The 24,493-nt window shown below is 37.0% G+C and overlaps 1 protein-coding gene across 8 annotated transcripts in view; it reads right to left on the reverse strand.

Annotated features, from left to right (window-relative positions):
* The window catches only part of LOC5569782 (MOB kinase activator-like 2), a 521,979-nt gene that overhangs the window by 40,860 nt on the left and 456,626 nt on the right, over positions 1-24,493 (reverse strand). For 4 of the 8 annotated variants that reach the window (XM_021855725.1, XM_021855726.1, XM_021855724.1 and 1 more), the window contains exons 2-3: positions 23,222-23,956; positions 2,517-2,677 (exon numbers count right to left, since the gene is read on the reverse strand). In XM_021855725.1, the coding sequence (XP_021711417.1) occupies positions 2,517-2,677; positions 23,222-23,388 (328 nt within the window). In that variant the 5' untranslated portion in view covers positions 23,389-23,956. Of the gene's footprint in view, positions 1-2,516; positions 2,678-23,221; positions 24,103-24,493 lie in introns of those variants that run through there. The other 4 variants (XM_021855727.1, XM_021855721.1, XM_021855722.1 and 1 more) reach the window with 2 other exon arrangements.

A 24,493-nucleotide genomic window follows, 5' to 3' on the forward strand; every position in this document is an offset into this window, starting at 1 on the left:
TGAGTGAGGTTGCTCTCCTGCTTGAATTGTGTGTAGGAGAATACGACTACCAGGCGACATCGTGTCTCAAGCAGCAGCAATGGGTTCCATTGTTGGCGCGGTGGTGGAGCTCTTGAAGCTTGATGTTTTAATTTTTTCTTCCGGCGATAATGGGCGACAGAGTGGAGCAACTGACTTTCATTTGAGGACGGGTATGGGCGCTTTGGGGACTTTTTGCCGGTGTCTATTAATTTTTGCGCTTGACTTTTTTTATGACATCAGCTGCTTTGCGGAATAATGAAGTAAAGAAAGTTGACTTGATTTTTTTTTCGTTCGTCTGTTGTTTCAAGTGTGCTTCGGAATGATGATGATGGGGTGACAATGAAGAATGACATTTTTTTGTTTTTGATTTGAGACGTTATTGAGGATGGTTGTATGGCTTATAACATACATGTAGCAATTATTACTGAAACTTTTTTAAATCTTGGATCCAAACTCAAAAAAAAAATCCAAAGTTTTTTGTTTATCGTAATTGATTGTCTGGGGTATTTGGGGGAGTTTCAATCATCATTCATTCATTTAAACCAAAGTTTTTGAAACTTTTGGTGTTTCTGTTGAAACACAGCTTGAAAAATTGCTTTCATAGCTACTTATTTGCCTTTTCAATGCTCTGGGCAGCGAGTTAATTTGCCCCAAACTGACTTGCGAAAATTGACACGCAATGAGTCAATTTTTTTGCCATTGGTGACTTCAATGCCAAACATCGCTCATGGAATAATTCGCAAAGTAATTCCAATGACAAAATTTTATTTGATAAGTGCTCTTCAGGATATTTTTTAAAATAAATTCCCTGATAGCCCTACTTGTTTTTCTTCTTCTAGAAACATTTGTAGGCAGCTGGTTACTCACGCTGATTTGATTCTGATCATATTCCTGTTGCATTTCAAATATCCCATGATGCTATTCTCAATCCTATCAACTCCACCTCCAATTATTTATGAGTCGACTGGAATACATATCAAACATACATCGATAGTAATATTGATGTTACCATTTTTTACAAATTAAACTTAAGATTTACAATGCACTCGAAACTTTTACAAATTCCATTGTTGAAGCAAGGTACATTGCAATACCAAAATGTGAAGTAAAATTCGAACATGTGATTATAGACGATAATCTTAAACTCTTGATCCGTCTTAAAAACGTGAGGAGAAGGCAATTTCAACTCACTCGCGATCCTGTTATGAAAATTATTTGGCAGGATCTGCAAAATTAAATAAAAAAAAACGTTTTACTTAATCAAGAAACAAAAATTTTGAAAATATTTGTTTAATATAATCCTCTTTTATAAAAAAACTCAGAAAATACAGAACCTGTTTTCCACGGAGTTCTTAGCTGGCCTAGAACACCGAAGCAAATGAACGAGAGTTCCATTTATTTAACGTAATTAATAGGGTAATCAGACATGAAGATTTCATATATGAAAAGAATCCTTGTAACCAATAGTATACATCGCCCTCAATAGGCCAAACTTGACCGTAGCAATCTACATTACGCTGACTCATTTTCCAAGTCCAATTTACGGACCGTACCTCCCATGGAGAGCAGCACAGGTCACCCAATCCAATTCCAATTCTCCATTCTAATGCGTGCCGTTTGTGACCTCCGTCCGGCCACTTGATCATATTCAAAATGCGTTACAGTAGGGCGTTTCCAATTACGAAAAAATTTGAAAGTACAACCCTCCCATATCTCTCTCACAATCGTTGTAGGTTATGGCTTTCAGTCTATTATGCTAAAAAATAACGTTTTGATCCGACGTGTCCAAAAACATTTATTGTGCCTTTCTCAAGGAACTAATTTCTTAATTCCTTGAGAAAGGCACAATAAATGTGTCCGAAACGTCGGATTAAAAGGTAAAATTCGTTTTTGAAAACCATAACCTAGAACATAATCATCACAGTCGTATCTCAGAGAAAGTTTCTCACAATCTTTACAATGAAAATAGACTTCTGTTATATTTCCAGCATTTTCGGTGATGATTTAAAGATGATCCAAGGGCATGTACGAAAATGACTATGGAGAAATATTCTAAACAAGGCATTACTTTTATCTGAGCACGAACAAGAAAAGAAATATTTAGCCTTATTTTTTATTATTAAGCTCAATATGGGATTAAAATCCCCAACATGATTTCAATTAAATTTACAACAAAAAAAGAACACCTACATAGAAAGAGCTTTATTTACACACTTGATAATTTTTTGAGACTACATATTACTTATTAAATGAAACATATAATAATATTTAGATGCATTGATTACAATATAAATATTCATATACACTTTCATCGTCTTTGGTCCTCCTTTAAATTCTTACCAAAATAAATGAAAAATTTCAATTCCTTAGCCTGCAATATGAGAATCGCGGAAAACAAACTTTTTTTGTAATTTGCACCACCCTAGTGTTACAGTTACCGATTCCAATTGTCATCGCAAAAATATAAAATAATCAGAGATTAAGGGGATACTCACTGTGCGAGGCAAGCCATTCATTATAGTCTAAACCGGCCGGCAGGTCGACCAGTAACCTCAGATCGGCATCGGGCAGCTTCCGTTCCAGTACGCCCTCCTCCAGGTATAGCTTTGTGTCGCCCTGATTCGAATCGCCGTCTCGTTCCTTGCGTCGGGCTTTTCTGTAAAAATCACAAGGAGGAAAAACAGCGGATTAGATTGGATCCCCTTCAGTAGGATTATAAATCAAGCGGACGATTAGTTATGATTCTCTACATGGTGTCGTCGCGGTGAAGATTGAGATCTCCGGCTCAAGAACGTATTCTGAGTTGACCCAAATTTGGGCCGCAGCAAAGGCGTTTTAGAGTAGTAATCCGAAACGAGGTCACTCGTCGTCGTCGGTTTCGAAACTAACTACTGCGGTACCTACTATAGAACTGAACCGCAGTGGCACTAGTGGCTCCAAGGGGGAATTAAAATGCTACTATAGGCCGACTATGAATTCGAATCGAGAGGAAAAAACTTGGGAAACTCGGCACGGTATGGTACATAATCCACGGTAGTCAATATAGGCGTAACAAGGGGAACTACGAAAATCGAAATATTTCACTAACGGAAAACCTGGCTATGCCCATGTTAGTTTATGCTGCATAGAAGGTCGATTGTAGCAATAGGCTAGCGGAGAATGCATAGAACAGTGGTTGACCAATCTCAATTTCGATTCACACCGGTGGAAAACCATACACATCGAACGAAGAAACTCGCCTCATCGTTTGAAAATCTCTGCACTGGCCACGAAATTTATGACGATGCATCCGACCAGCAACGTTGGGAAACGGTCATCCATCGCTCGATTTTTAGTTTTTGGGGATTTGGGTTAACGCAAATTAAGTAAACTAATTAATGACCGTTTAGCGCCGCGAATGAACCGCTTTGCTTCAAATTTGGCCGTTTCACTTTGCGTCATTTTCGGCTCGGATTATATTCCAAAGCATAACATAGCGCTTAATTGACTGACGGTGGTTGCGGGTGGTTTGGATTTCAAAAACTGCGTTTTTTTATTATGAATGCTTCTCTCTGTCCATGCTCGTGGGCACCATAAAATGATTTAAACCAATTCTCAGAAAACACTTCCTAAATTGATTTATGCTTGCTTCCAATTAAGTTGTGCGTAGAATGCCCCACGAAATGGGGTCACCGATCCGATTTCCTTCTCCGGGCGTGTCCAATTCCGAAATTATAATATACGACACGAAGCAGAGCATATTCAGTCACGTTATCAAAAACTCGGTAAACAATTGATAAAGTAGCGTCATCTTCTTGGGAAATCGTGTGTTGCCCGTTATCTTCCCACGACCCGAATCGAAAAATTAGACTTTAGGCTACCTCGGCAGGAGCCGAGTTCATAAACGACGATCATGCGATTCTATTCGCGAAACAAGATTCTACAGTAGGGTGGCCCAAAAATTTGCGTTTTGGCTGGAAAGTTTGGGTCTCAAACTCTAAGCTGTAGAAAATGATGATACAAATAAACATTTGTATGGAGAAAATTCCGTGAAATGAGTTTTAGGAATTTTTGAAAATAAAATCCGTTTTTGTGAATAATATCGACTTATAATAATATTCTTGTTCTAAAAAATATCATGAAACCCATTATTTTTATATTTATGGCGGACCCCTAGAAGTATAAACTAGGGCCGGATTTAGAATTGTGGAGGCCCAAGGGCCACACTCTAGTGAGGGTCTATTGCTAAAAAAAGTGGTATGTTTGATATCCACTTTTTAAGATTTGAAATAAAAATGTGCTGAGAAAGCCATCGATTTCAAATATTTAAAAATCGGTGTGTCGAATTTTCGTTGAAACGTAGGGGAGCTAGGGGCATAATGGACACATCAAGCAAATACTTTTATTGAGACCATACAATGATATTTTTTCAATTTACTCCCGGCTAGTTTTCAAGTTTGGTATTATTTATTTATTTATTTATTTCGTCAAGCATAGGTAGACTACATACAATAATTACAATACTTTCTTACATGCTATGGATTACTTCTATTGTTATTTAGTAATATTTTAAGCTGCTCTTTGGACATAGTAATGCCAATGAATTCGCAAAGTATATTATACTGACGCATCATACGGTTTATTGGTCCGTTTTGAGCATAAGGCGTCCTGCATGATTTTTCTGAAAATAATTTTCTTGTTCTTAAATGCCGAGAGGGTGTGTAGAAGTTTAGTTGAGAAAGAAGTGCAGCAGAGTCTACACGGTTCGAAATAATGTTGTTTATAAAGAGGATCATTGCGAATTCCCGGCGTTGCCTAAGTGTTTCCTAGTTGATGAGCATGCAGCGTGCTTCATACGACGAAAGTGGTAGTACAGTCCAATTCAATTTCCGAAGGGTGTATAAAAGGAATTGCTTCTGTACTGATTCTATGCGTTCTTCGTGTACGACATGATACGGGTTCCATACTAGGTGACAGTATTCCAGAATTGGTCTTACATATGTAGTATACAATAGTTTAATAGTATATGGGTCTTGAAAATTGTTTCTGAACCTCTTAATGAAGCCAAGCATGCTGTTTGCTTTGTTTATTATGGAATTATAATGTTCTACAAAAGTGAGTTTAGAGTCTAGGATTACGCCCAAATCCCTTACAATTTTACACTTCTGCACTACTTGATTTCCTAAAAATACTTCAATTGGTGGTGTTACATATTTTCGACTAAATGCTATTGAATTACATTTTTTGATATTGAGATGAAGTAAACTTTTTTCGCACCAAGTGAAGAATAAGTTAATGTCATTCTGGAATTCTTCTGCTTCGCTAGAATTACTTACTTCCATGAAGAGCTTCATGTCGTCTGCATATATAAGAAATTTTATTTTTCTAAGTAAAAAGGAAATGTCGTTTACATACAAAATAAAAAGAAGTGGGCCTAAATGAGAACCTTGGGGTACTCCAGAGGTTACAGAAATGGGTGCTGATAATTTATTTTGAAAGCGCACAATTTGTTTCCTATGTGATAGATATGACTGGATCCAACTCAAGAGTCCTGGCTCCATTCCTATTTTTTGCAATTTGAAGATTAATAATGGTATGTCGATTCGGTCAAATGCCTTACTGAAGTCAGTGTAGAGGGCTTCTACGTGCTTGCCATTGTCCATTGCGTTGAGAATAAAAGATACAAATTCTAGCAGATTGGAAGATGTTGAGCGGCCTTTAAAAAAGCCATGCTGCCTACAAGTAATTTGGTTTTTTACTTGCTGGAAAATTTTGTCGTTTACGAGAGATTCGAAGAGTTTGGGAATACATGAGATAGTGGCAATTCCGCGATAGTTCCGTATGTCAGATTTTGTACCTGATTTGAAAACAGGCACCAAATATGAGGATTTCCAAGCTACTGGGAATTTTCCATTATTTAGAGACATGTTGAAAAGGCGTTCTAAGGGAAGGGTAAGTTCTTCTGAGAGATTTTTGAAGAACACGGGTGCAATGCCATCCGGTCCTGCTCCCTTAGTTGCGTCCAGGTTTTTTAGTGCCGATAAGATTTCTTGTTGTAATAGTTTTTCAATAAATATACTATTAGAAATTTCTGGAAAAAAAGAAAAGAAATTGCGGTCGCGGTCTTCTTCAGAGTAGGTGGTATACACTTCTTGGAAGAAATCTGCAAAGAAGTTGCAGATATCGGAAGAGTTTCACCTACGTTTCCGTCAAAATGCATTCGCGAAGGGAAATTGCTACTTTTTAATTTTGTGTTTACATAATTAAAAAAGTTTTTAGGACATGATTTGACTTCGAATTCGACCTTACGATTATATTCTTCATGTGCGGAGTTAATGGCTGAGTTGAGTTGGTTACATATGTCATAATAATTTTGTAAGTTGGTGGCAGTATTTTCTTTTTTGTATAATTTATGCGCTTTCTGTTTCTTGTTCTTTAGGTTTTTCAGATGTGGGCTAAACCACACCGGTAATTTGTTATTTTGTATACGTCTTTTTCTTCTTGTTGGCACAGTTTCATTTATTATTTGTTGAATAATTAAATGGAACTTGTCTACTTCGGTGTCGACATTTCCTTCAATACTTATGATATGTTGCCAATTAATTGTACATAGTCTACGTTTGGCTTTTTTGTAATTTGCTTTATTGTATTTCGGCACTTCCTCGTACTCCCAGTCGCTGGGGAGAGAAGTTTTATGTATGAAGATTGAGTATTCAATTGCTGTGTGAAATACTTCATTTTTCCATAGAGGTGATAATGATGTAAACACACAGAAATCTTGTGCAATTTGTAAATAAGAGGTCCAAGTAAGAATTTTGCTGGTTTTTTACGTGATTAATTTGATTTAGGTCAAAATATGATGTTTTGTCGAATAAAAATTGTAAAGTACTGTCTTCGCCTACGACTGGGAGTAAAAGTGATTCATTTTCATTGTCTGCAATGAAGTCGGCATTGCGTTGGTTGAAGTCGCCATAAATATGCAGTTTTACTTCAGGTTCCATATTTGAAATAATAGTTTCGACAATTTTGAAAAATAATTCAAAAGAATGTTTATTAGCGTGTTCAAGTGGAAAATACACGGTTGAAAAAATATGCGTTTCTCCATTAATTAGAGCTTTAGCCCAAACATTTTCGAATTCTTTGTGTTTGAAAGTTTCAATTTCTTCAGAAGTAAAGTCTGCATTGGTGGCTATGAGAACTCCACCACCGGACTTCTTATTACAGTGTTGCAAATTTAGGTCGTGCCGAAATACATTAAAATTGTTTCCAAAAATTTCTTCGCTTCTTACGCTTTCGTCCCAGCTAGTTTCAGTTCCAAGAATTACATTGAAAGAAGAAGATAAAAGTTTTTGTTGAATTTCCTTCATTTTGGCTGAGCTTTTCATGCGATTGAAATTTTGGCAATATACCAGAATTTCAGTCGCATTCTGTTGAGAAGACGAAGAAATTTTTGGATTATTTGTAATACTTACATTACTATGTGCGTCAGGTAGCGTGTGTAGGGTGGATGTTGTGGAGACGTCAGTAATGTCTGCTTCCAAGGAATGCGTCTTTATTTTCGAAAATTTTGTAAGTCGGCTGAGTAAAATTTATTAGCACTCTCCCTGGTAAGCTGCAGTCGCTGTAGGCGCTCGCTGGATAAGAATGCCCGGTACGACTTCAACTCTTCTAAGGCGTCGCTTCGCGAAATTCCGAGTTCTTCGTGGACGTCCAAGAAAATTTCGAGCAAGAGATTAGTGTCCGCTGGTAGTCCTTCTGCTGCTAATGTCAAAGATGCGCTAGTTTTGGTAAGTCCACGAATACATGTTGAATGGGTCTGGTCATGCAAGAATGAAAGATAGGTCCGCACAATGTCCATGATTTTCGGGTCCCGTAGACGTGCTCTCAGTAAGCGTTGGTTTCCGGCTGCAGATTCTTCCGTGAGTCTGACTATAGGTGGACGCATGGGGTCAAAGAGTGGAGGGTTTTCAAGCCTGGCAGGTTTTTTCAGGGCGATAAGGGTTGATGGTTTCCCCTTTTTGGAAATTTATGAATTTCGGTCCATTGTCCTTCATTGGCGGCTGAGAAAATATTAGTACTACGTGCTACATTCATTCATGGTAATGAAAATCATATCATATGTCAGAAAAGCGAGATAGAAAAACAGGTCCAAAATAAAGCTGGTAAAATGAACACTTCGATGAAATTTAATGTTTCCAAATTAATTAATGTCTGCCAGTCATTCCGATGTGTAAAAGGCTCTCCCTCTATCATAAGAGCAAAAAAGAACCTTTCTGGGTTTGTTTTTTTGCTCAAAAAATAGATTCTTCCACCGCCTTGCTTATATGCCAATTTGAAGCAGAGAAAAAATTAAAGTCAACATTCAAACGAAAATTGAAGCAAAACATAAACTTTTTTACCGTCAAACATTTCAAATGCAATACAGATTTCATGCAGTGTATGCACTTTTGAAGAAGTATGCGTAGTCTCAGAGATTGAGGGGGTGTCCATTTCGCCCCGGGTGTTCATTATGTCCCTAATCCCCCTACATTGAATGATTGTTCCAGATAGGTTGGATTTTATGGAATACCCATATTTAAAATTATATGGGTGTCATGAAGTTTTCCAGAAATTTATTTTTCTATTTTAGTAAAAACAAATTTTTCTCAAAAACCTCAACGAAGCAACCTCTAAAACCATTTCTTAAAGTTCCCTGCATACAAACGTTGTTTGTTCCATTCTTATCTTGGAGGTTGAGCCCCAAAGTTTATTGACAAAGTAAAATTTTGGAACACTCTACTCAACCGTGGCAAACGTGTGCTCTCACTTACGCCAGTACACAGAGAGGTGGTGTGATACACTTTGTGACGTCCGGAGTTAGTTGGCGTATCGTACGAGGGTTGAACAAAAACAAAAACAAACCACGTCCGTCTGTGCCGCCGCAGTCGCAGAGCATTGTGCTTTGTGATTTGTGCGAATTTATTAATCGCGGCGACGTTTTATTTACGTCGCCATCGTCGCATCGGATCGGTCATTGAGCGTGTGGACCTTGATTGAAGCGTCGTCGCGGAAGCTCTTGGGGGCACGGCTTCAATTATAATGTGAAATAGAAAATTGCGCATTGTTGCGATCGTATGATCGCCTACTAGCGCCTTATACATTTCCATGAAGTTTTCAATTGAAATTTGGATAGTATAAGACAGTTTAGATAAAATTTTTAAAACTTGTTATTTTCTAAAATTTACAAGTACTTTTACAAACATTACATTTACGATATCTAAGTGTTCTGTAGCTAGACTATCATCCGTATTTTGTAAAACTAAGTTGAGCTATTATTAACACTTTTACCGAATTATTACCTTTCATCTATGATGTATCTATACGAGGACGATACGTACTTAACAATTGAGTCGTTAATAGAAAGGTCAGGTCGTTTTCGTGTTGATATAGCTTTCAATACAAAAGGATCACACCCATTGGTTTGATTTGAATTTCTGGTCACTCTGTACCGCATTGAAGTTCGATCACGTTTATGTATGCGTGTCCGGGATTACCACTCTCTATCATCATCACCGGGAAAATTATCAGCGTAAGCAAGCGTGTGGTCCGATCGTTTTCCGATGACGTCGTCGTTCGTACGATCTTGTTCTATTCTATATAACGGCGGATGTTATTTTAAACGACGCAACAAAAAGAGCGAAAACAAACAACAACGCGCCGCGGCGGATCTGGAGAGCAAGTTGCGAATTAATTAGCAGGACCTTGACTGCTGGAGGCACGGCACTCGGTGCCGTAATCTAACGGAGTGAGAAGTGAGATGATGATTATTTACGCGCAATCATCAGCATCGCCAGTTCAGATCAGATTGAGTTTGAATATTTAGAAATGATCAACTCCAAGGGAGTCGATCTCGCTATAGTGGAACACGATCAACGAGGTTGCATCCGAACGTGAATGCAATTCGTAAACACATGATTTCAAATCAGAGTTTGGTTTGAGAAACACCGTTGTTGATATTAGATCATCATCATTTGCAGTGCACACGAGTCACGTTTCTTTGCTAGCCGGGCTGCTGAAGCAGCGAATCTTTCCACCATAAGTGTTGCTGTTTTGTTCCCTAATGAGCCAGCATCTGTGCAGAATACAATCCGCGAGCATTCACGACAAATGAGGAAAAAAAAAGATTTAATATGAATACTTCATTTCGATAATAAAAACAAACGTGACAAACCCAGCCGAGCTTTATGAGCTGCTTGGTAACAGAAGCCAGCTGTCGCAATCTGTCATCGATTGAATAATAATAATAATCGATTGAATAATAATTTTAATTACAACCATGGTGGCATGGATAAGTCGAGGATAGGAAAAAACTCGAGAATAGATTTTGAAGGGATAGTTTGATTTTTACTCTTCGTTTCCACATCTGTTCAATAGGTTTAATTATGAACTATGCTAAATACTCGATAAAACGGTAAAATGTTCAGTTCGTCCAAACTATTATAAATTTGACAAACAGTATTCAGATTTGGCGCAAAGTAACGTAATGAAAATTTTAAATAAGGAGATAATCACGAAAACTGCAGTTTTGGTTGTTTTCAGGGTAGAATATGGTACAATGGTAGGGACCTTCCTTAGCCAAGTGGTTAGAGTCCGTGGCTACAAAGCAAAGCCATGCTGAAGGTGTCTGGGTTCTATTCTTCGTTGGTCCGGGATCTTTTCCTAATGGAAATTTCCTTGACTTCCTGAGCATACAGTATCATTGTACACCCCAAACTCTTTTTACGACCGTTATCGGGGGATCGTAATAAGAATCGGTCGTAAAAAAATCAGGGTTTTTTTTTTGAAAAAATTCAACATCCAGATGTTTAAATACTGATCCGAGAGATTCGGCAAAGTTGAAGCATGGGTTGAGAACTTTCCAAAATGGCCATATTTTGGTAATAAATGGCAACACTGCTCGATTGTTGTCAAAAGAGCCAATTATATGGGGGTGTGATATGCAAATACCAATAAATTTTGAGTAACAATACCGAATGTTCACCAAAGTTGAAGGAAGTGTTGCGTGTCATACAGTCGGCCGAAGCACAAATGTTCATGTGGCTGGCAACACTGTTTAATCAGAATGAATAAAAGATTAAAACCATAAAACTTGAGCGGAATAGAAAAATGGAATGCTTAGCAACATAGCAATACTCTTCAACTGTAATCCAGTTTTTCATGAAGAGTTCAAAATTTTGCCGTAGCTGGCAACACTGCTCAAGTAAAATTTCGGCACCAGGCAGTACTTTTGTGCATGAAACCTTTGTTTTGCGAATATCTCAGGATCCTGACGACTTTGAAAGATGGCGTCTTCGGAAAAGTTGTTCAGTAGCTAAAGGACTATCATTATTCTAGCCAAGAGATTCGAGGTTTTTCCACCAGGCGGCGCTAGTGACCATATAATTTTTGTTTTGCGGATAGCTCAGGATGCTGACCACTTAAAAAGATGGCATCTTCGGCAAAGTAGTTCACTAGCCTAAGGACTATCATTGTTCAAGGCATCTAGAATCAAAATTTTGCCACCAGGCGGCGCTAGTGAGCATGGAACTTTTGTTTTGCGGTTATCTCAGGATCCTGACCACTTAGAAATATGGCGCCTTCGGCAAAGTTGTTAAGTAGTTCAAGCACTATCTTTATAAAAACTTCTTCTTCTTCTTTCTGGCGTTACGTCCCAACTGGGACAAATCCCGCTTCTCAGATTAGTGTCCAGCAGTTATTAACTGAGAGCTTTCTTTGCCGATTGACCATTTTTGCATATGTATATCGTGTGGCAGGTACGAAGATACTCTATGCCCTGGGAATAGAGAAAATTTTCTATACGAAAAGATCCTCGACCAGCGGGATTCGAACCCACGACCCTCAGCATCGTCATGCTGAATAGCTGCGCGTTTACCGCTACGGCTATGTGGGCCATTATAAGAACTTATGAGGTTCTAAATTAAGCCACTCTCTTGACTAGAATAATGATAGCCCTTGAGCTACTGAACAACTTTGCTGAAGGCGTCATCTTTTAAGTGGCCAGGATCCTGAGATAACCGCAAAACAAAAGTCTCATGCGCACTAGCGCCACCTGGTGGCAAAACTTTGAATCTCATGGATTTTATAATGATAACGCTTGGACTACTGAACTACTTCGCCGAAGATGCCGTTTTTCTAAGTGGTCAGCATCCTGAGATATCCGCAAAACAAAATTTCGATGCTCACTAGCGCCGCCTGGTAGCAGAATTCCGCATTTCAATGACCACCACATGTTAGCCCTTAATCTACTGAATAGTATTGCTGAACATCATGACCCTCTATTTTGAATACTTTTTAAGATATTTATAAAAACGGTCGTTAATCTGAATTTTAATAGTAAAAAAAAAAGTAGTCGTAAAAAAAAACGGTCGTAAAAAGAGGTTGGAGTGTACCTGCCACACGATATACGGTTGCTAAAATGGTAAACTTTGGCAAAGAAATCTCTCAGTTTAAAAGCTGTCCCACGGAGGACGTAATGTCAAGAATAAAAAGAAGAATTCTGTAATGCTAGTACCCATACTGTCTTGGTGTTCCAAACATAAGATCCACAGTTAAACCAGTCGATTTATTCTGATGAAAATTCATCCATATTCCTTAAGTTTCCTTGGACGGCCATCAGATATTATGAAATAATCTGAGATGTAGTGGGGTCAACCAAATTGTCCTGGATTTTGGAACAGTCGTAACAGTTGCGTATTTCGTTATACACAGTTGTGATAAGCTTTAAATCACATTGCTTAAGTTTTAGGGAAGTTCAGAAGATATTTGGATATTATTAGCGGTATTCTTTATTACCCAATGTGTCCTGGAGTTGAGAGCAGTATATCTAAAGCCAAAAAAGTTGTTTTTTTTTTAAAGAAAATTACGATAAATATTCAACCATGTTCGTAGAGTATCGTCTGATGGTCAGCCAGTACACATAGAGTAAGGTGGGGCAAAAGTTCGACCTTAGTAGTATAATCAAAGTTTCCAGCAAAACAATAGCATTTAAAACAAAACAAATACCATACAGTGAACCTTCAAAATATTAGCTATAATTTTGCTGAACAAACTTGTGTCAAAATATTTACTTATTTTTAGTTATAACAGTCTTAAAATTGATTGTCTTATTCGAACTTTTGCCCACCGTTGGGGCAAGAGTTCGAATCTAGTGTGGGGCAAAAGTTCGCTGGCTAAAACACAACATATCGATCCTTTTATGACAGGCATACCTTACACCAGCCGTAAACTTAAGTTTAACGAAAAATACACACTAAATTCTCATCAAAAAATTGCTCAAAACCGAGTTAATTGTAATATACTCAAAAATAGCAGTTTTTCGCAAAACTAAGTGGAAATGTAAAATTTTGTTGACAATTTTCACACGATCAGACAAATTTAACTAAATTTGAAGATAGTATGTGGATTTGGTGGAATTTGCAAATTTTTCCGTGATTTTATACATGGGTCGAACTTTTGCCCCGCTGATTCGAACTTTTGCCCCACTATGGGCCAAAAATTGTTTCCAAGCATTTATGCAAAAACTAATACACCTCAAAGCAACCTTATGATAGGCTTAGAAACGCCCTTACATAAAATATTAAAAAGATTTTATCTTCAATTGGTTCCATGCAACGAAAGTGTGACCAAAAATTACAATATTCACGTCGAAAAACAACAAATAGCCATAACTTTTCCAAATCTCAATCGATTTTTATGATATTTGGAGTGAAAGTCTCTTACTTGAATAGCATTCGAACCACCATGACATTTATAAGATTTGTTTTGAATTGAGCTAGAAATCTTAAAAAGAAACTCTTACCCCACTCGAACTTTTGCCCCACTTTACTCTATTATGAGCGTTATGAGTGATCTACTGATCAAATGATCTGAGCTCCGGTTATGCCTGTATTCCATTTTTTTCTCCGTTAACCTTTGCGTCCCTGACTCGGCTCTAAAATAATAAAATAATTTTCAGCCGATTTAAAAAAAAAATGACACAACACCATAACGCTATTCAAGCTTCGTAACTTAAACTGGAAACCTAAGTCGGACAGTCGGTTCCCGATTTATACGGATGTTTCGTGGGGTCTATTCAAAGAAATTACTCATTTGGCATCTTATAATACTCCCAGTGAAAAAAAACTTGAAGATTGATGCGCCGCGTGATAGGGTTTGCAATCATCGGATTGATGTCCTCTCCCAGGGTCCCGGAATCAGCTCCAGAACATCCCGGAGTACTTGTAAATGATCTTATGTTGCAATAAATTACTCAAATTGCATCATATTACCCGACCAACAAGTCTCCATAATTCTTTATAGATCTTTAACCAACGATGGCGATCGCTAACGATTCAAACGGAATCTGGTTGACTGGTTGATCGGGTATACTGCTGGAGAAAAATCTTGAATGTTTATGTGTCGTATGATGTGATTTGTGCTGATCAAATTAAGATCCCCGACTGATGATCCAGGAATTTCAAATGAGTCGAAGAGTTGCAATATACTAACGGTTTAAGATTCAGTTACAAACACTGTAGTTTTATTTGAAAAATAACTATGGAAATGTCTCAAGGTGCAAGAGAAAATGGCACAAAAGTCAAAACTGAAAAAGCAATTTTCTCCTTTCAAAACAACAAATTGATAAAAATAAAAACACACAGCCTTTTTTTTTTTAAATAAAAGAGCTGTGTGTTTTAATTTTTTTTGCTTTATCTATTTAAAAAGAGAAAACTGCTTTTTCAGTTTTGACTTTTGCACCATTTTTACTTGGGCCTTAAATGACCTTCCAAAAGTCCCCACGAAATATCCGTATAGGGAAAGTGTACCAGTTATGGCCATAGTGGTTCCCTATTTGGCCATATGTACAATTTTGATAACTTTCTCATTTTGAATCTTTTCGAATGTTTTAACATCAAGTTATATCGTATATCTAACTGCTGAAGTACACAAAACTTTTCAAAATGTGGAATTATTCAAATTAACACGTGTGGCGAAATAGGGAACCCTCACCCACATCCGGAACGGACCGTCCGAAAGAGGTTCCCAGTAGGGACACTTTTGATTCACTTCAGCAGTGGGGTTTTTTGAAAGCTACAAAGCTCATATTTGGCCACAATATGCGTCGTACTGATGTTGCAGACAATTTCTCCGAGAAAAACCCTCCATGCCAAAATGAATCATGGAAATGCCCAAGTGGTTCTGTACCAGGTCACAAAACTTGATTAGCGTTGTGGTGTTGGGTTAAAATTTTATTGAAATCGGTTAAAAATTATGGAAATTAGAGCCAAGAGATCACGAAAAAATTTGGTTGTAAAAATAGGTCAGGTACGCAAAGGTTGATTTGCAGCAACTCCCGAATGTCTATGGAGAATCAATTATGGAGGGTTTGTGGGAGATTGGAGATATAAGATAAGTGTATCTACAAAAACTTCAAAAGTTACTTGAAATTTTCTCTACAATGTAAGACTCTTCATTTCAAATATGAGCCACATTTATCGAGTTGATTGAAGAATATTCCACATTGTAAAAAGAGTTTATCTACTTGGGATATGTAATAATAGCTTGGGTAATTCAAGAAACTGGCCCAACATACAAAAGTTAGCTTCCAAGTTTCATAGGCAAGTCTTTTTCAAAAATTCAACTTAACGTTTCAAATTCTGACTGATATGATAAGATATCAATAAAATAGAGCAGCAGAACTAGTAACTATCCAACAAGATTGAACTTGAAATCTACCCTTAAAATAGATTCAACCAAAAACAATCGAAAACCCCTTCACAGTCATACTAATCAGATCGGGCCAATCGATGTGCCTTCGTTCGCTTATCAATTTCCGGCTCTTAAAAACTACCGTAATCCAAACGCAATCAACCACCCCGAGTTGAGTTGTCCAAGTCAAACAGCGATACAGATAGCAGCCAGCAAGGTAGATACTGCTAATCTGTTTTCCAACCCAATCGCCGAGTTTGAGCTCTAAAACTTCATCGTTCGATTTGGTACAAGAAGTGTTGGCTCTGACACACCATATCACTGGCACTGGTGATAACACTCAGCACAATTTCCGTCCTAGCGATCTGTTGTTGATAAGAGAGAGGATAACCACAACTAGTTTATACTAAAACGATCCATGAAATAATTCGAAACAAGCAATAATTGATTATAACTTAGCATTTGAGAAATGATTATTTTCCAAGAAGAAAATAAGCCTTACTACATATTTTCATAATCGGAAGGTTTTAAAATATTCTATCGGTGATTTTTTTTTCCATACATTTTGTATGAGCAGAAGTGGGTCACAAAAAGGGATTTCCATTTATTTTTGTATGAAACATTAACTAAAAATGGAAAAAAAATATTTTTTTTTTCGATTATCAATACTGATCTCTAGCGAGAAAAAAAATCCGATGTGCGATTTTTATAAACTTATGGTTCAGCCATAGCGTGTACTATATTTGAACTTTTCAAATTAAAATAAAAAATATCATTTAAAATCTTATAACAAGCACTCAGTGTTTACTGATTAATTGACAATTTTTGAAATTATTTAGTGTTTATTTTTATTTTTCCATTAGCTTGCTGATTTTTTAAGAGCATAGTTTCTATTTTTCATTGGATCTTTTTAGGTATTCAGTGCTAATTAATATTTTTCTTAGAATATTTCAATTTATTCAGTGTTAAATTTTTCCTGTGTCGGTTGATTTTAAATTGCTAGTTTCCAATTTATCATTATTTGGTTTTATCAATTTACTAGTTGAAAATATATTTTTACAGCTTTTTCATATCTTTTTTAGTTTTTAAAATCGTTCAAATTATTGCTTGTGTCTTAATAATTAGATTGGCTATTTTTGATAAAACAAAGAGAGTTCCCTTTCTTTAAATGTTTCTAAATTTGGCTCCCATTGTTGAATGTCATGAACGCCGTGTCGAACCGGCGAAAATTAGTTTCATACGTTATCACCATTGATATCGCACGTCAGGTGCAACATCGATGATCGTGAGGGCGTCACTACGACTCAAAGACCCATTTTTCGACTGACGTGTTGGAAAATACCCAACATTTCCAAGAAGGGAAATAATTAGACGGTGATATCGTGCCGGTGGCATGCAGAGGTTGTCGTTGTCGAAAATGATGATAAGTTTCGGTCGATTGCCGGGTGTAAACTTCACTGGGTTGTCAGTCGAAGGTCAATGGCAAAGTTTAATGGACGTCATTGGACCTGTGGTGGATTAAGGAATGTGAACGATTCCGGGTTATTCGATCAAACTTTGTAAAGGAAAGAGGGTGGTGTTCGCGATATCGTAGACTATTTCTAAGGAATCACACGACAAAATTTTGCATTGTATAAGACGTGACGTTCCGTCTCAACTGGGACAGAGTCAGCTTCGCAGCTGATTTTTCTTATGAACACTTCTGCAATCATCAACAGCAAGTTTTCTTTGCCGAAAGTATTTTTCCATCTGAATATCATGTAGCGGCATGTACGAAGATACTCCACGCCCTGCGAAGACGAGAGAAGTTACATTGCAAAAAAAAAATCAATACTTAAATACTGCCTCTAACTACGAACTTAAACCTTTTATTCGGCTCCGTAATGCCTAATGGCACCTGAGCCTTAAATAAAGAGCCAAACAAAAAAACTTAAACATTTTGATTGATAAAATTGTATACAAAGTTTAATATTGAAACTGCAAAAAGAAGCACGTGCTCCGGTAGGGATTGAACCCACGACACCCTATTCGCTAGGTGGACTTTTCAATAGGGAGTCGTGGGTTCGATCCCCATCGGAGCACGTGGTTTCTTTTCGCAGTTTCAATTTCATTTTGTACATTTGACACGTGTTTCGTCGTGTACATGTAAACTTCAGAACGTCAAAACCTTATAACAGCAAGATTCCTTAGGCGGGAATTGCCTACAACTTGGTCATCAATTAACTTTGCAGGATAATAATTATGAATTTATTAAGGCCTTTTGGTGCGTCATCACAAAATGGCTTCTTCCAAAATCATTAACATATTGTTATGATAGTATTGGTATTTGCAACATCGATGAAATATAACTGCTTATCACCTGATTTAATGGATAATTTATGCGAAGAAAAATGCTTCAGGAGGTATTTAAATATTTAATCAACACTTTCAGGTACAGCATTATCAATTTAGCGACAATATACATGAGATTTATATTCTCAAAAAAAAAAATTTTATGCCGCATTTCATTGCCTCACACAACTACACTAGTAAATAGAAGGTGCTTACCTTTTCAATTGTAATTCTGCAGCAAACATTTGTGTTTTGGATTTCATATTGCGTTCACTACACTTCCACTAAACAAATCTTTCATTTACTTCCCTTAAAGGAACACATTTCAAACGAGAATCAAATATTTATAAAGTTTTATCAATCGCAACACTCAAAACTATTATGGCGGTGGTTTTCACTTGCTGCGAATCGACGGCGCCACCGCACACTGAGACATGCCTGTGTTTATAGTCTAAAATATCCAACTTTTTTTCTGTTGTATTAATTTTCAGTGCGGATAGGTTGGGCAAAGCATAGAAACTTGAAATTCATACGTTGTTTGTTTTTCGATTCTCTCAAATTACAAAAACCATCTCTACGAAGCATAAAATCAAACCAATAGTTTATCAATTTGGACCACCCAAAATAATTGAAAAGCTCCACAGTGCGATGCGTTGGGATGCGTCGGAACGCGTCTATCGTGTGTGCACAATCATCGCGATCGTTGAGCGCAGTGATGTCAGAGATGCTATCTGTAAAATCATAGCATTTAATGTGAATTGATCACAAAAATCACTAAAATTTTATTAAATCAATGATCTTGTGATGGAAAACTATTTGCAAAATGATAAGTTTTTATGATATGCAGCAAATGTTCCGAAAACAAGCATATAAAAATTGCTAGAAATCATAGCATTTAATGTGAATTGATCACAAAAATCACTAAAATTTTATTAAATCAGTGATCTTGTGATGCAAAACTATTTGCAAAATGATAAGTTTTTATGATATGCAGCAAATGTTCCGAAAACAAGCATATAAAAATTGCTAGAAAAATATGTCACCAATCACCTGGCAACACCGTCATCCCTTGCAAACATAAACCGTACCGATGCATAACAAAAATATGAGATAAATCCAATTAAAAACTGAGAAATTTCGTTGCCCTTCATTAAATTGTAATGTTTTCTTTTGATATGTACGATTGAAGAGTTGATTTTGATTTCCAATACTCGTCAATCTACTAAATTTCCCATGTGTTTACATAAAAATATGCTTAACACAAATGTTATATTTTTTGTTTGTTTGTTTTGAAAATATACATGGAAAGGCGACACTACTACTATTACATCAATGATGATTCTAATGATTCTTTGACTTACACGCCGCTTCACCTTAACATAACTCGACATCGACACGCATGATACTAATAATCGCCTAAATGTATGCTCTGATCGTACTCCATTGATCACGTGATCGCAATGCTATTGCAATGTTCTAATCTGAAATAATTACAGCCTTCAATGCTGTTGTAGTGTTCCAGTTCCAGATCATTCATCATTGTATGAAATAAAGAATAGTACTGCAAATTATCGAAAATTCTGCTGCACAGCAAAGCAGTTTTCAATAATTTTCGCGTTTTGTAATATACAGGCGTATCTGTAGTGATCAATTTCTTCTAGTCGATTTTCTCTTTGGATTAGTACACGTAGTTCAATAGATTTTGAATACGATGCAACATGACAAAGGACAATGAGTTCTTCCTACTGAATTGAAAATAGCGGTGGCACGACCGAGTAAAAATCGATGAAACTAAGTCGATTATTGCAGTTACGCCCTTATTCAACTGATTGATGTTTGTCTTGTTTTTGCATATGTCGAATTCGTTGGAACCTAGGTTGGAGCTATTCAACCCTAAACCAATTCATGTTCGACCGGAATACAATTTGCTTGAAGTTTTTTTGTTTACGTCGCCGACCAAATACCCAAATACAAAAACGACAGTGATGGGAAGTTCGAGAATATTTTACGAATTGGGAGAACAATGTCCCAGAAAACTTTAAAATATTCTGTTAAATAACTGTTGTAGGCTCTACAATTTGCAAGTGTAATGTTTTAACATTTAAACTGGCTGTTTTAGCGCTCAATGAAAGATATCGAAGAAACATTTCAAAGCGTTACAGACAGACAGACAACTCTGGGATTTTATTTTACAACCAATTTTGAAACTTAAAACATCAAATATTAAAATTAAATTTATAAAAACTTTGTAGATTTTTTTTTTTGTATAAAATCAAAACTAGTCTTAGTTAAAAGTAGTTTTCTCCAATTTTTTTCTCATTTTGCTAAAAAAAATAATTTTTGTTTGACCATAGCTTCATAAATACTTTACCGATTCCAAATCTATTTACATGTTTATTAAGAAAATTTTATTATTTTCAAACTGTCCATACAACACATTTTTCTAAAAAATGGTTTTGAATTAGTTATTCAACAAAAACTACCCAAAAACATGATTTTTCAATTAAAAAAAATAAAATTTCTTTGGATTATTTAAGTTTATTGATGGAAATTGCATTTTTTCTATAAAACTTAAATTAATAAAGCATTATGTTTTAAGAGAAAAATAACCATCATCGTTTTACACATTTTCAAAACCAGTTTTTTTGCTCAAAATTGAAGCAATGTTCATGAAAATCTATCATTGCATGACTCTTGCTATCTGTAGCGTAATGATAGATTTTCATAAGGATTTCTCTAAATTTGAACAACAAAACTGGTTTTTCATTTTTGATTATTGCTGATGATTGAATGATGGATTCTTGAGCCTTAATTTTGAATTGAACATTTGCACTGTTTATATCTTTATTACGAAATTTTTAGCCATGGGCTAGTTCATCTCGGGACCAACGGCTTCACTTCTCTTCCAAAGGAAGTCGTCACTGAAATTTTTGTAACTATCTCGGGGATGGGATTCGATCCCAGGTCCTCGACGTGAGAGGCGAGTTAGAATCACTACACCAGGTCCGTCCCCTTCAGTGCATATATATTTTCATTTGTGCAAACACATTTTTGTTTCAAAATTATTTGAAAAATTGTAATTAGTGTAATTAGTAAATTAGTAAAACCAGTTTCAGCTTTTAGAGATAATGTTTACCTGGCAAATATTTGAAAAACTGGCATTTTTCGTTGAAAAATCATGTTATTGTGCAGTGAATAACTTGGTCAAAACAATTGTTAAGTGAAATGTGTTGTATGAACAGTTTGAATGTGCTTCAAAAGCATGTAAAAAGATTTAGAATCGGTTGAGTATTCATGAAGTTATGGTCGAATAAAGATGAAATTTTTGTTTAAAAAAGGAAAAATTTGGAGGAAACTACTTTTAACTAAAACTAGTTTGGATTTTAGACAAATTTGGTGTCCTACAAAGTTTTTATAAATTCAAATTTAAAGAGAATGATGCTAAAAGTTTCAGAATTGGTTGTAAAATAACAAAGTTATGTATACTTCAATGAAGGTCATTTTGTATAACTTGAAAATTCACCTTCAAGTCGCTTGCGCCACCTCTGAATGTTGATATTTTTAGATTTCTCTTTTTATGCGATTTGAATTAAGAAGAGCACACTTAAAAAAAAATAAGCCGCACCCTACTCTGGAGGAATCAAAGAACAACCTTTGAAGACTCAACTGAATCCTTCAGGGGGATTTAAAGGAATCCCTAGCAATGAAGGAAAGGAATTCATAAAGGAGATTTCAAGATATCCCTCAAAACAAAAAAAAATATAAACGGAATTTCTATTAATCAGTGTCGGAATGTTCGAGAAAACTCTGGCGTGTATTCATCAGAAATTCAAAATGATTTCTTGCAAAATTTAACAAATAAAACCGAATCCTTCTGAGAAATTCAACAGAGTTCCTCTGAAATTGATTCAATAAAATAACCGGTGGAAATTTAAATTCAATTCGCTGCCAGTTATTCAACAGATTCGCTGTAACAAAATCAATAGATTCTTAGTGGGAGGTTCAACAGATTCTAAACCGAAGATTCATCAAAACGTCTACTGGAGATTCAACAGGATGATTGCCGGAGATGACACAGAATCTCTACAGGAGACGGAGATTCTACAAATCTTCGAATCGATGACAGGTATTCAGCAGAATCCCTGACGGCGATTCAACAGAATCTCTGCGAAGATTGAACAGAATCTCTGACGATGATTTAACAGAATCCCTGACGGGCATTCAACAGAATCCCTTAAGGGGATTCAACAGAATCCCTTTGGGGGATTTAACAGAATCCCTTTGAACGATTTAACCGAATCCCTCTGGTGGATTCCGAATACCTCTGGAACTTTCAACACAATATTTCTAAAGGAATTCATGTTTACCGCTCTCGAGGAAACTAACAAAATCTTTATCGGGGATACGATAGCCACTGGTTCCCCGCTCTCGCCACTGATTCTTGTTCAATTACAACATTTTGTAGTTTTCTGATAGAAAAAAAAGTTACTTCATACTTTACCATCAATTCAAAAGTTTGTTGTTCAGAAATAGGATGTTTTATTGAGTACATACACAGAAAGAAAAATCCGTGTAAATTTCAGCGTAAAATCGTGCACATAAAGGGAATGCCAGATATGTCGCAAATCTACACGTCACATCGTGTAAAATTACATCAACATCATGTAAGTTTCCGCTAAACATCGTGTAATCTAGCATGGACTCTAACCGATTACGCGTCAATTCGCATAAATTTACACGATGTTGATATAATTTTACACGATGTGTCATGTAAATTTGCGACATATCTGGCATTCCCTTTATGTGCATGATTTTTCGCTGAAATTTGCATGGATTTTTCTTTCTGTGTACCTGTAACGAGAAAAGTGAAAAAAAAAATATGAGATTGATTTATATTTAAATATGTAAAGCATTGAAAATATCGTGTATGAAAAAGTAGGACCAATACCAATTAGATTAATACAATCTTTTAAGCTCCTTTGTTTCTCACAACAAGAAAGAGTAGATGGCCAAGGTCAACCGTCTCGGAGCATCTCTGATTTGACTCATCCAAAACGCTAATATAATCCCCATTCTAATCAGATATTTCACGGTCATCTACCTCATCACCACCCCCCCATATTTAGCACCTAATCTCAAACCAGCTTCGGAGCCAGAAACTTACGTGGGACAGAAGAACACATTGAGCGATTCCTGCGCGTACCGAACCAACGAACCGATGGCATCACTCAGCTTGGCCGGTACGATGCCCACCTGCCACATGGGCTTCCTCAGAATCAGAATGCACTCGATGAGACCCAGGGTGGTTGATTTTTCGCTGGCACTTTTCATATGGATGAACTATAGACTACAACAACACCTGACTAGACTTCGCTTCGCGTCGAACACTCCACTCTAAAGGCTGTGTTATCAATATGATAACGAACGGATGGATTACCACACTCTAGAAATGATTTGCACTCTTTTCGACCTTAAGCCTTTTCGCTCGGCTTAAAAAATTGATACACTTAATACACGCTTTATGGCAGAAGCTTTGGCTAGACCAAGCCCTGCCTCACACAGAGTTCAGGAATGGGACGATTAGGTACTTCTGTAATTTTGCACTGGACTCTTCTTTCTCCGGGGCTGGGATATCACAGATAATGACACAGACTACTTCTCGATTTATCGCACGATCGAGTGAATTCTTCTTCTTTATCCGTACTTTCTCTTCTTGGATTTGATGGCCGAGTGCAGATACCTGCAGCAGCTGGGCCCGAGCGAACACTGGTGAGGTTGGTCAAAATTCACACGCGACTCACGAAAGTTCACCGAGGACATACTCGCAGAATTGTCGGGCAGATCTTCCTCGTCGTCAACTCACTATACTATTAGATCCACCTGTGCACCGGGAGATTTGCTGCAGTGATTACAATGCCTTTGATTAGCGTAGTTTTGATTTATGATGATCACATATTCCGACCCGACCGAAGCTGATTGTGGTTGGACGTTCACTCCTCGAGTGCGGTGGCGACGATACTGAATCCGAGTGTATGGGCGGCAATCGCGACTACGGCGACGACGACAACTACGTGAGTGAGTGAGAACGTGAGTGATGCTATGTTTGCGTCGTTGTGGTTAGACTTGTGCACCGGGATATTTATTATATGTGGCGGCGTCGAGAACTCCTGAAAACATTCTTTGTTCCAGAACTTCTACAGTAAAACATCAAAGAATTCTTTGATGAAATTCCCCTCTGGTCGATTTAAAAGAATTCCTCTGAGGGATTCAACGGAAGCCCTCTAGGGGATTCAACGAAATCCCTCTAGGGGATTCAACGGAATCCCTCTGGGGGATTCAACCGAATCCCTCTGGGGGATTCAACAGAATCCCTCTGGGGGACTCAACAGAATCCCTCTGGGGGAATCAACAGAACCCTCTGGTGGATTCAACCTAT

Source organism: Aedes aegypti, chromosome 3 (assembly GCF_002204515.2).
Source record: "Aedes aegypti strain LVP_AGWG chromosome 3, AaegL5.0 Primary Assembly, whole genome shotgun sequence".
Classification (NCBI taxonomy): domain Eukaryota; kingdom Metazoa; phylum Arthropoda; class Insecta; order Diptera; family Culicidae; genus Aedes; species Aedes aegypti.